Source organism: Diabrotica undecimpunctata, chromosome 3 (assembly GCF_040954645.1).
Source record: "Diabrotica undecimpunctata isolate CICGRU chromosome 3, icDiaUnde3, whole genome shotgun sequence".
In the NCBI taxonomy this organism is placed as follows: Eukaryota; Metazoa; Arthropoda; class Insecta; order Coleoptera; family Chrysomelidae; genus Diabrotica; species Diabrotica undecimpunctata.
Window position 1 is genome coordinate 125,213,192 of NC_092805.1, and position 13,207 is coordinate 125,226,398.

Below are 13,207 nucleotides of genomic sequence, written 5' to 3' on the forward strand. Positions count from 1 at the left end.
ATCTCATGATAACATATCATATCGTATTTTTTTGTCTCATGAAAGCCAGCTGTGTTCAAAGTGTAATCAAACAGGTCATTTCTCAAACAATTGCTTAACTGCAGTAAGTCAAGAGCCTACAAACAATACCAACATCCCTACCTCACCAAATGAAATCCCTATCATGACAACTGTACAAGTATATGAAAAATCTTCACCTTCCCAACCTCTAACCCATAACATAGCACCAAATACACAAAATAATAATAACAATATCGATAAACAACCAACCACAGACATATCTACGCCTTCCCCAAAAATAAAGGAATCAGAAAATGTACAACAAACAGGTTCCAAACGCAGTATTACAGACGTAATAACACCTCCTCCGTCCTCACAAACTGAAGTTACATTTTTAGTACCAACTACGCGGAGAAAGAAGAAATCCAAAACTGATACTGAAGAAGAATCATGCTTGCCCAAAACACATGAAAAAAAAACTAATGAAATACTGCCGTTACTGGAACCAACTAGGAAAATATTCGAAGAAGAATCGCTTAAACTCAGTTTTGATGAAATCGTCGATTTCTTTGTAAATGTTAAAGGAAACACAGATCCGTTAAGCTTAGTTAAAACATATACCGAGAATGTTCATGATTTTTTGAACCTATTAGCTAAAATTCATCCTTATTACAAAGACCGAAGTATGAAAAACAGAAGCACGAGAATAAGACGTAAGATTATGAAGCAACTAAAAATGGACCCGATAGCAATGAAGATATATCTAGAAGAAGAATCCGACACCTCTGTCGATTCAGCGTAAAGTACATAGTAAATAGAAGCAATGGCGTCCATAATACAATGGAACGTAAACGGTTTCTTCAGCCGTTACGAAATGCTAAAGCATATTATCTCTGAAATCAACCCAATGATACTTTGTTTACAAGAAACCAACTTTAAGGATTCTAGCCATGCATTCAAGTTTCAAAAATACTCAAACTTTTTCAAACACAGACAAAACGCTGATATAGCCAGTGGAGGGGTTGCTATTTACGTCGATAAACAATATGAAGCCCAGCAATTACAAATCAACACACATAGCTTTGAAGCAGTAGCGATTACAGTAAACATGGAACAAACAATCAATATTTGCAACATATATTTACCTCCTGATCAAATTATAGTCCAAGAAGATTTTGATAATCTACTGCAACAAATCCCCAGCCCCCGCATTATTTTAGGCGATTTTAATTCACACAATCCTATGTGGGGTTCAACAAAAACTAACGCTAGAGGCAAGATTGTGGAATTTTGTATGACCTCACAAAATCTTAATTTGTTAAACGATGGTAGACCCACCAGATTTAGCATTCAAACGGGTAGTCAGTCGGCCATCGACATATCTTTATGTGATCCAATGTTATCCCCAACACTAGAATGGGACGTTATCCCGTACCTATACGGAAGTGACCACTATCCCATTAAAATTACGTTTCCACAACAAAAAAATAACAATATTACCACAACCCCATCGAAATGGAATACAAAAAATGCAGACTGGGAGAACTTTACAAAATATATACAAAATGAAATAAACAACATAAAAGATATTACTCTTAATGACATAGATAAAGACCTAGATACCTTCATATCAATAATTAAAAAAGCAGCAGAAAATCATATTGGAAAAACAAAAACACTAAAATATCATAAACCTTTACCATGGTGGACCACAGAATGCAAAGAAGCCGTAAAAACGTATAAAAGAGCTTTCAATAGGTATAATCATCACAAAACTAGTGAAAATATGGTAGAATACAAAAAACGTCGAGCAGAAGCTAGATATATCCTCAAAAAATGCAGGAAAACATCATGGCAAAAATTCGTTGCAAGTATAAATAGTTCTACCCCAGCAAGTAAAGTGTGGCAAAATATAAGGAAAATATCTGGAAAAAAATGTTCAAATAAAATACCTTTCCTGGCAAAAGATAACAAAATTATAAGCGACCGAAAAGAAATTGCGGAGCTATTCGCCGGTGAATTTGAGTCAAATTCAAGTAACTATTCACCGGAATTTAAGCTCAAGAAACAAAGCATAGAAAAAACGAAGTTGGAATACTACTCTCAAGATGATAATATACTAAATGTGCCAATTACAATGCAAGAACTAAGGGATGCCCTAATGTCAACTAAAAACTCCGCTCCAGGTCCAGACGGCATACCATTAATTTTTTTGTTAAACCTACCAGAAAGTGGAATGTCTTGGCTGCTAAAATTATACAATTTTATATGGACAAATCAGGTCTTTCCATCTGTATGGTCGGACAGCATTATAATTTCTCTGCTCAAGCCCAACAAAGACAGAACAAAGGTAGACTCGTACCGTCCTATATCACTCACTAATGTATCCTGCAAAGTTCTAGAAAAAATTATTAACAAAAGACTATTGTGGTACTTAGAACAAGAAAAACATTTAATTCCACAGCAAAGTGGCTTTCGTCAAAATAGATCATGCGTAGATAATCTATTAGATTTAGAATCAGAGATACATGAGGGTTTTGCAACTAATCAAGAAACCATCGCAGTGTTTTTCGATATTACCAAGGCGTACGATACAGTTTGGAGGTTTAACATTATATCAAAATTACACAAATGGGGAATCAGGGGTAATATGCTAAGATTCATAGAAAACTTTCTTCAGTCAAGAGCTTTCTCTGTGCGCGCCGATAATTCCACTTCAACAAAAAGAATTCAGGAAAACGGAACACCTCAGGGATCAGTTATGAGCCCAACTCTCTTTCTTGTCGCTATCAACGATATACTGGATCATTGCTCCCCGCTAGTTAAGGGAAGACTATATGCCGATGATCTGGTTCTATTTGCAAAGGGCAAGAATATAAAAATGATTCAAAAACACTTACAAGAATCCATTTACAAACTAGAGATATGGTCTACATCAGTAGGTGTACAATTCTCCACACTAAAAACAAGATGCATGATTTTCTCAAGAAGGCACCGGATGCAAAGAACTACACTAAAGCTGTGTGGCAAGCCGCTGGCATTCTCAGACAAAATTAATTTTCTCGGAATGGTATTCGACCAAAAACTAACATGGAAACATCATATTTCAGAAATAAAAAAGTCTTGCCAAAGTGGATTAAACGTAATGAAAACATTATCAAATAAAAAATGGGAAACCGACGAAACCACATTATTAAATATTTATAAGTCACTTGTTAGATCAAAAATAGATTATGGGGCTATTGTATATGACTCGGCTAAAAAACACGTTACCAATCAACTTGAAATCATTCAAAACACAGCACTTCGGATCGCCACAGGTGCATTTAGAACCACACCCGTTAAGAATCTCCAATGTCTTACAGGAGAACCACCTCTTACCCTACGAAGGAAGTATCTAAGCCTTTCGTATGCATCTTCAGTTGCCAGTAACAAATTCCACCCAGTGTTTCGAAATACATTTACGGACCGGTATCTAGAAGCTTATAAAAAAAGTAAGTTCGATCCACCTTTCTATGAAAGAGTCCGAAGAAATTTAAAAGATCTGCAACTGCAAATTCCTGACCTCTATCCTTCAAATCTAAAAACTCCCCCTCCATGGTTAATCATGATTCCCGAGATCAATACGACACTACTCCAATATCACAAATCAGAGACATCACCAAATGTAATCAGACAGTCATTTTTAAAAGAACTCGAGACTTGCGGGGAAAGTTTTTGCATTTATACAGATGCCTCCAAATCTGCAAACGACGTAGGAGCAGCATTTGTCACTCCACATGCATCCTTCCAATTTAAATTAAGGTCGGCCACCTCTATATACTCAGCAGAGTTATATGCAATATTACAAGCCCTCATTCATATCAAAAGTACAAAACAGTCTTCCTCCGTCATTATCTCAGATTCTCTAAACTCGTTAACAACAATTGATCAACTATTCACTAAGAACCCTATAGCCTTACTTATCAAGAAAGAACTTGCAGCCTTACAAGAAACTGGTTCCGAAGTCAAATTTATATGGGTTCCATCTCACATGGGAATACAAGGTAATGAAAAAGCAGACCTCCAAGCAAGGGAAGCTTACAAAAACGATCATGCTACAATAGTGTCAAAGACTATTTCCAGTGATATAAAACAGTTCGTCAAAGAAAAAGTGATCAGTGCGTGGCAAAATGAGTGGAATTTATCGGAATCTAAACTAAAAGAAATTAAATCGACAGTGAGTCCGTGGTGCCTAGTGAACTTAAAAAGAGCTGATCAAGTCAAAATCTCTCGACTTCGATTAGGTCATACCAACATTACACATAAGTACCTAATGAATAAGGAAGACATTCCAGTGTGTGAATACTGTCAAATCAACATTACTGTTAAACACCTCCTAACAGAATGTGGAAAATATACAGTCAATAGACAAAATAACAATATTTCCAACAATTTAAAAACAGTATTAGGTGAACATTTAAACATCAAAGACTTAATTAATTTTCTTAAAAATACATCTTTATATAATTTAATCTAATGTAAAAACTAATGTCGCTAATGACCCAAGTGGTTGAAGCGACTATTTTCTTTGTAAATAAAAAAAAAAAAAAAAAAAAAAAAAAAAAAAAAACTACAAATATCTTGGCACAATAATTAATCACACAAACGATTACTCCAAAGAAATAAAACTTCGAATAGAGAAAGCACGAATAAACTTTAATAAAATGAGAGAGGTACGTTATGCACGAGAACTGAAATTAGACTTGAGAGTTAGGCTGGCAAGGTGCTATATTTTCTCGACTCGGCTTTACGGGATAGAAGCATAGACACTTAACGTGTCGACTACTAAAAAGGTAAAAGCATTTCAACCGTGGGTGTAGAGAAGAATCCTGAAAATATCATGTATCGAGCATGTAACAAACAACGAAGTCATGAGAAGAGTCAACAAATGAATGGAAATATAGGAAACCATTAAGACACGAAAGCAACAATACCTGGGGCATTTTATGCGTAAAGAAAGATACAACATACTTTAATTAATTATACAAGGGAAAATTCATGTCAAGAGAACTGTAGGAAGGAGAAGAATCTCATGGTTGCATAAGGGGAGATGATGGAGGAGATGATACGGATGCACATCAATCATTCGGTTCAGAAGGGTAGCATCTAAGATTAGAATAGCCATGATGATTGCCAACCTTCGTCGCGGAGATGGTACTTAAAGAAGAAGAAAAAGAAGATGAGTCAATACTTAAAATCTTAAGTAGTTTTTATTGGTGTTAAATTTTAGCAACCCGTTTTAAGGCTTACAATATATGCGCCATCATCAGGCCCGAGTACATAAGGCTGAGATTTAACAAAACCACAAGCTAAAAACAACATGAAACAAACAATGAACAAATAAATCAAAAACCTGAATTAAAATTAAAAATTAAAATAAGCCAACGACTATAACATTAAGTAAGTTAGAGAGCAGACAAAAGATAATACGCGGCATAAGTTGTCTAAGAATTGACAAAGCACCTGTACAGCCATTTGAAAATGAGCTTTGTTCTCTCAAATGACCATCTTTCGCAATAATGTAGTAGCTATGTAAAAAGTTACATTATGGAATATGTCTTAAATGTTTTTATTGTTTATTTTAATAATTATAAACAACTAAAAACATACTTACTTTCTGGTTTAATTTGCAATAAATTTTTTGTTTGTAAATATTTTTTAATTAAGAAAATCTCATTTTAAGGAGAAAGTATTTTTAAGAAAGTCGCCTGTTGACGAAAAGTTATTAAATTAACCTATTATATAAGAAAGTTACAACTTACAGATCAGTCACAAGAAAGACTCTTCTCATACAAAAACAGATATAACACACGAAACTAATAACGAAAAAATTTTTTTGAATTTCTTATGGAATACACAGACCTTAAGAACACATTTTATTTGTATTTTAGTAAAGAAAATCTTTATCATGATTTTAATAAATATTACTTAAAACATTTTTCTGAAAATGGCCCAAATTAGTAAATGCACTCGATTTATTAATACCGTAGCAGACGAAGAAGAATAAATTATTTTACTAAAAACTTACCATAAATGAAAAACCAACCATAGAGGAATTAACGAAACTTTTGAAAAATTACGTCAAAATTATTATTGGAAAAATATGAAAACATTCATCACTAATGATATCAATGAATTTTCTATTTGCCAAAAAAAAAATAAATAAATATGGTAGACATGCCCCTATGTTCCGCTAATGCTTACGGAAACCGCAAGTATACACTTATACACAAAATTGTTTAACCATGCCTCTAAGAAACATGTGTACACCATCTGACCCCCAGGTTTCGTTTAACCTTGAATGAAAATTATTGCTTATAAAGACGAAATCTATTTACCATATTGTTATATAAGTATGTTTAATAGGTTTAAGAAACTTACTTGTAATCTCCCTTTTTGTTAGGATCCACATTTTCAACATTTTCAATATAAACAATGATACCTTCATCCTTTGCTTTTTCAATCAAGTCTTTATTTTTCATCAAATGCTCCGGATCAGTATGAAGAAGGGTAAAGCTTTCCCATTCAAGTTTTCTGATGATATCCATAAATCCATTGGCTAAAATCGCAGGACTTGGATAAAAGTTTATAGTTTGTATACCCATTTGAGACGGATTGACCCATCGTGTTAAAATGTGTGGTATGTCTTTTCTTTCCGTTATCGATTGGACTATATCAAAGTTGAGAGATGACTGAGGACCAAACAATCTAAATAAAAATTAAATTATATACATAAATCGTTTAATATATAAATATTTAGTATTATTTACTATATTTAATAATAATTTACCACAATTTCAGTTGAAAATATATTTATTTTACCGTTTCGATTTTTACTTCGGAGTTAATATTCGATTTAAAATTAATAGACAAAATAAGAGACGCAGATAGATATACTGCATATCGAGGAGCCGTGTGATATACGCAACATTACTGTCAGATAGAATCTTAGGAACTATTCAGAACTATTCAGAGCAGCAGCATCTAAGATCAAAATAGCCATCATGATTGCCAACCTCCATCGCGGAGATGGCACGTGAAGAAGAAGAATCTTAGGCCAAATATTAGGGTGTTTTTTTTTTATCTGGGCAAACCTGTTTATAACAAAGGACTAAAATGCTATAATAGCGATAATCCAACTTATTCGTCTAAAGATGGTACAGTATGGTTGTTATGCGAAAACTGAAAAGGCCTTCTTTTCTTTTGTGCAAGAAGAACTGCAAGCATTTATAGGTTTGCTTCTTATTTTTGAAGCCTAGCACGATGCTAAAGACCCAATATGTGTACTTTGAAGCCAAGGTCCAACTTTATCCAACTTTATGTCGGCCTCTCGTATCATCTGCCTTGTATCGCAACAACTTGCAAAAGGTTATGTACTATCTAAGCTTACAAGAAATCTTTTAGTACAAACAAATGACAAGAAATCTTTTAATCCATCTGCATACTTGTGCGTGGATGAGCAGTTAGTCCCATTCCGAGGCAGTGCTCCTATTCTGTTTTACATAAAGAGTAAGCCGAACAGGCACGGCTTAAAAATTTCGATACTGGCTGATTGTAGTTTGGCATGTACAGTGAATATGCAACCCTATTTACTTTTTTTTATAAAAAAATGTAGGTTTTTATTACAGAAAAATTATTCTAGGCAAAGTTGAAAGCAAACCGAAGAAAGGCCAAGGACAAAGAATAGTGATGGAATAACTACTTACTAATAACTAAGGGATATTCAGGATATGGAATAACTACTGATAACTTTTTTACCAGTATTGAGTTAGCTAATAAGCTTTTGGATAAAAACCTTACCTTGTGTGGTACACTGCGTAAAAATAAAACTTTTATTCTAATGGAACTACTTCCAGGAAGATAGAAGGACTTTTCAAGCATGTTTGCTTTTATGGAAAATAAAACCGTAGTTTCCTACGCACCAAAAAAATGAGGTAGTTATTCTTTTATTGACAGAATATAACAATAATAAAATAAGAAGAAACTAATTACAAACCAGACATTATATTACAAAGTATAATATAAGTGTGCAGTGGACAAAAAATATAAATTAGCGAAGGAATTCACGACAGAAAGAAAGAGTAATCGGTGGCCAATGGCAATAATTTTTCATCTGCTAGTTATTGTTGGCATTAACGCCTATAAACTTTAGATGTTGAACAGTCCAGATTGGAAAACAATTGCTTGGATAGGAGAAGAATGTTTTTGTTGGAGTTGGGCCAAGAAAAATATAATTCGTAGATACCAAAATGACAAGTCGTTACACTCCAATATAAAACAATCCGTGTTAGCCATTTTGCCAAAATTAAACGTAAGAAACGAAGAACCTGTTCCCGTTATTGGCACAAAGCAGCGGTGTTTCTTATGCGACATAAATAAAGACAGAAAATATCGAAAATTTTGTATTCGGTGCAATCAGTTCGTATGAACAGAAAATTTAAAAAATATAACAGTTTGTATCAGGTGTGATAATTAAATCATTACTTAAAATGTCACTAAAATGCTTCTTCTTTTTTCATAATTATTTTTGTTTTTATTATTTCTAATAATTTTATATTATTTTTTCAAAATGTAATTATTCATTTATTAATGGTGACAACTTTTTATGTTAAAATACACATTCGCTGCCTATAGAAGCGGATAGAACTCGGCTAGGAGGCATTTTGTGTTTTGAAATTTAAAACAGTTATTATTTCTTAATATTGTGTTTTTAAGCTATTATTATCATTATCTTAAAGATTTTCACAATTCTGTCAAATCCTTTCTCATCGCGCGCTAGCGCGTGATCGGCATTAGTGGTCTGTTTTCTCTCCCGATAGCCGAATCACGCATTCGCGCGTGTCCTGATGTATTCTTATTTATACTAATTTGTAAGTTATAAGTTACAATATAAGTAAATCAAATGTATTTAAAAACTTAAAATGATATACAGAAATAAAAGTGCAAAAAATAGAATACTCCAATTTGTAAATAATAATACTTTTGATATATAAACGTAAAAATACTAAAATTAACACTCCCTAGAATACACTTATTTTCTTGTAAATATATAATTTTATATGAATATGAGATGCGATATATAGGGCGTACAATTATCAAGTTACTTACGAGTTATTTCAGCGCAGTCTAAACAATAGCCAGGACCTCCAGGACAGGTTGAACATATATGTAGATCGTATCTTTTCTTTTGTCATTTTTGTAGCAGTTCTTACACTGCTTTCACAAAATTTTTCTAGCCTTTTTTTCTTGTTGTGTCTTTAAAATGTGATTAGAACTGCTTGGTGCTGTAAATTTAGAATATTTCTTCAACAGTGCTCTTATTACTGACAAGCGAAACTCTTATATTCTTGTCGTTGATCCGGAATTTGGGCATTTAGTAACATCAACTGTAAAATATGTTCAAAAATTTTAGAAGGCCATCGAAGAGTATTTCTTTCACCTGGATGGTATGCAAGCATCTGATCTTGCTTATCTATACCAGACATATATTTGTTATATTGGATAATTGGAATCGGTTTTACTTTCTTCTCTTGTCGTCTTGTAAGAATTTCCAACATATCATTCTTATATTCAGGGGAGATATATGCAAACTCTCTCTTATCTTTCCATTTACCGATCATTGTGCCATTCGCATACTTTGTTATAGTTTCATTTTTTTTTAACACTTTACTTCTCCTTTACGTCCCGAGGAAATCTATTAGCTCGCATAGTTCCTGTGCAATGCGTTTTTTTGTATGAAAGACGCTGTGCTAGTTCATACGAGTTATAATAATTATCCATATACAAGCTATATCCAGCACCTAAAAATTCTTCCATTAAATTTAGGAAAACTTTTTCTTTGTGTCCTTTTCCTCCACAATCATCTAACATGCCTGTGTAAACCATGAATTTTAATACTATTCCTCCAGATATCGTCAACATAAATATATAATTTTATTACATATTATTTGTGGAGTTTGTTTTTTATATATTGGCAAAAACTTAGACGAACACGCCACAGCACCATGGATTCATCGAGTGAAAGTTCACGATTAATATATTTAAGACAGTCGGGAGTTAAAATAATTAATAACATTCCTTACTTTATACAACTTGTCCACTGGAGTCACTTCACTATCTCGAGGATTTTCGGCAAAATGTAAGGATCGCAGTAGTAAAAGAAAACGATTTCTACTCATATTGTCTGCAAATACACTAAAGCTGAATAGATAGTGAGTTTTCCAATATTTTTAAATCCGGTTTAGACGAATATTCCTCATGTGCAATAATAATCCCACAAATAAAAGTAATTCGTCTCGAGTAACATCTTTCTACATTGTAATACGTGATTTTTCTTTTTTATTTGGTCTCACAAACAATTCAACAGCATAGTTATTTGTTTGTCTAATAATTTCTTCAAGAAACTGGTCAGTCAATAAATATCTGAAATCATGAAGTGAGCTAAATATTTGCACTAAATTAGTAACAAAAAATTTACCTAAAATAATCAATGGGTTCATTTCCTGCAACAATTTTAAATAAACTCTCAGCCTTCATAAAAGGAAAAAATTTTATAGATCCTAAATCATTCTTTCATTCCAATTCTTTTATGTTTTCTGATTGATAAACTGTTTGAGTTATTTGTTCATCTATATCGTTTTCTGAGTCTGAATGCTCTGAATTATTAGGTAAAAACTCGTCATCACTGTTACAATAGCAATCAAAATCCTCTACAGCATTATCAGACAACTCTTCTTCCAATATTGCTAATAATTCTGCCTTAGATAAAGGTCTTTTATTATCGTATTTACCTCTTTTAGGACGTGAGGGTCCTGCTAATTCTGTATATCTATCTTTCATCATTTTTATAACTACTTAAAACCAAAAACAAAAAAAATCAAAACCAGGTAAAAAATAATGTTAATTATAACCTTCGCACAGTGCCTACCCTTCAGCACTCACTTAAAGTTAAGGTCGAACTAACTACACGACTTGTAAAAAATCTAGACATATCACTCGCTGGTGCGTGAATGGCACCTAACTGATGTAACCATAACCATATCACGTGCTGGTGTGGGTGTGTTTAAAAAAAAATAATAATAAGCCCAAAAATGTTGGGTACATTTGGACTCCACTCGGCATTTAATGTTTTATACCACGAGTTTATAATAGGGATGGGAAAAACCTACCGATTTTAACCGAAAACCGGTTTTTTTACTTCGCAATAACCGGTTTTATCGGTTGTTTTTTTGTCCCGGTTATAACCGGTTTTTTATTTTTAAAGTAAAAACCGGTTATTAGGTTTTTACGGTAATTAGAATTAGGTTAGGTATTATTTTGGATCCCAATCATAATTACTATTCTCAAGTAATTATTCCGAACAAAACCATAATTTAAATTTTATTTTATTTTATTAATACAGAAGCAAACTGAAAGTGCAAACTTGTAACCTATTGGATTAAAAAAACCGAAAACCGGTTTTTGGAAAAACCGTTTTTTTTGGCCGGTTATAACCGCCAGGTTAAACCATAAACAAAAAAAAAACCGGTATAACCGAAAACCGGTGTTTTGTCAAAAACCGCCATCCCTAGTTTATAAAGATTAATGTTTTCGCATTCACAAGGTATTTTATTATTACAACCCTGTGTTATTTTCTATTCTTTGTAAGGTTTGGTTTCACACAAACTAGGTCTAAAAATCCCTACGTATACAATTTATATTATATATCTAAATTATCTTTATAAACATAACAGATTAAATTAAATTAGTAGTTTTTTTTGTAGAAGTACTTAATTAAAAAGAAGTATTTAACAACTTCTTTTAATTTTCATTGAACATAGTAAATAAGATTATATTAATACTGATTCCATAAAGTGTCATATTTTCACTAAACTTACCCGACTATTCCTTGTTTTAAAAATAAACAAGTTCCCTTACGCGCTGTAAATGGGTCATCCTTCAATATACTAGAATCCACTATATGGGAGACTGGTGCATCCTTAAGATCTTTTTCATAGTTATAAAGATTATTGGAGTATGTAAACGCACTTTGATGAAGTTGGATATTTTCGAAAATACCAGCTGTAACAAAAAAATGTGTAATGTTTTACTCTGATATTACTATATTTTATATGTCGCTTTGCAAAATTAAAATGCATGTACGAAATGGTATATAAAATGTGTCGTATCATTTAAATGTAATATCCATTCTGCTTATACAATTTAAGCGCAACTAGAGGTGTATAGAATGAAGCTGGGATAATTTTCCTACAGAAAGAGTTGACCTTTATTAATAACTTCGTAAGTTTGAAAATACGCCAGAATTCTGTTTGTGTTATTTTAGAAAATTCACAATTAATGAATTAATTATTTAAAAACAAATTAGTAAGCTATACCTAATAACATTATTTAAATGTTTTTTTAAAATATACTGTAAGTTTTTCTTCTTCAAATATGTTGTCAAAATGAGCCTGTAATATAGATGACAGTGACATACCTCCAGGAGTAATTATTTCTTTGGATCAGAAATCTGTGTATATTAGCAGAGATTTAATATTTCCCTTTAATAATACCCCAGTTGCTTCTTACCTGTAGAAAGAGCTTTTGTAAAACGCCAACATTGGACAAATAATGAACTATGAATTTACCAGAACCAATCTGGCCAGAAAAATCTTAAAATTTTAATTTGACCAGGTCACATCACATGTTTTGTCAAATGCAGTCACCATTAAAAATACCATTGTTGCTTTTAGGGCCGCAATTACAAGTACTCAGACGTACAGGGTACATAACAGCTGGATTTAACCACAAGAAATATATTCCGGATGTATGTAGAGCTTTCGGCAGAGTGCGGTATAAGGCATTGCCATAAAATGAGAGGTGAGACACACGTCTCACCAACAAAAAAAAACGCAATAAGTACACAACAGATGATTCAGAAAAGAAATGTTTCCAGATACGTGGTTGAACGCTTTCTGTGAGATCTGAAGCAAGTAAGATGATAGAAAATAAAGCCAAAATACAATTCACTAATCTTGAAGGTCATTCAAATCTTATCCTGCGAGTGATATTAAGGTATTTTGTGTCTCATACATGGAAGCACAGAAGACCAAAACACAACAAATGTTACAAATATCTAATTAAGTCTAGATAATTTCGTAGCAGTGCTAGAAAAAGGCATAACGTT

At 32.7% G+C, this 13,207-nt stretch overlaps 1 protein-coding gene across 1 annotated transcript in view; it reads right to left on the reverse strand.

Annotated features, from left to right (window-relative positions):
- The window catches only part of LOC140437366 (glutamate receptor ionotropic, kainate 3-like), a 62,842-nt gene that overhangs the window by 44,863 nt on the left and 4,772 nt on the right, over positions 1–13,207 (reverse strand). Inside the window, exons 2-3 of the mRNA XM_072526855.1 lie at positions 11,919–12,102; positions 6,424–6,750 (exon numbers count right to left, since the gene is read on the reverse strand). Of these exons, the coding sequence (XP_072382956.1) occupies positions 6,424–6,750; positions 11,919–12,102 (511 nt within the window). The remainder of the gene's footprint in view (positions 1–6,423; positions 6,751–11,918; positions 12,103–13,207) is intronic.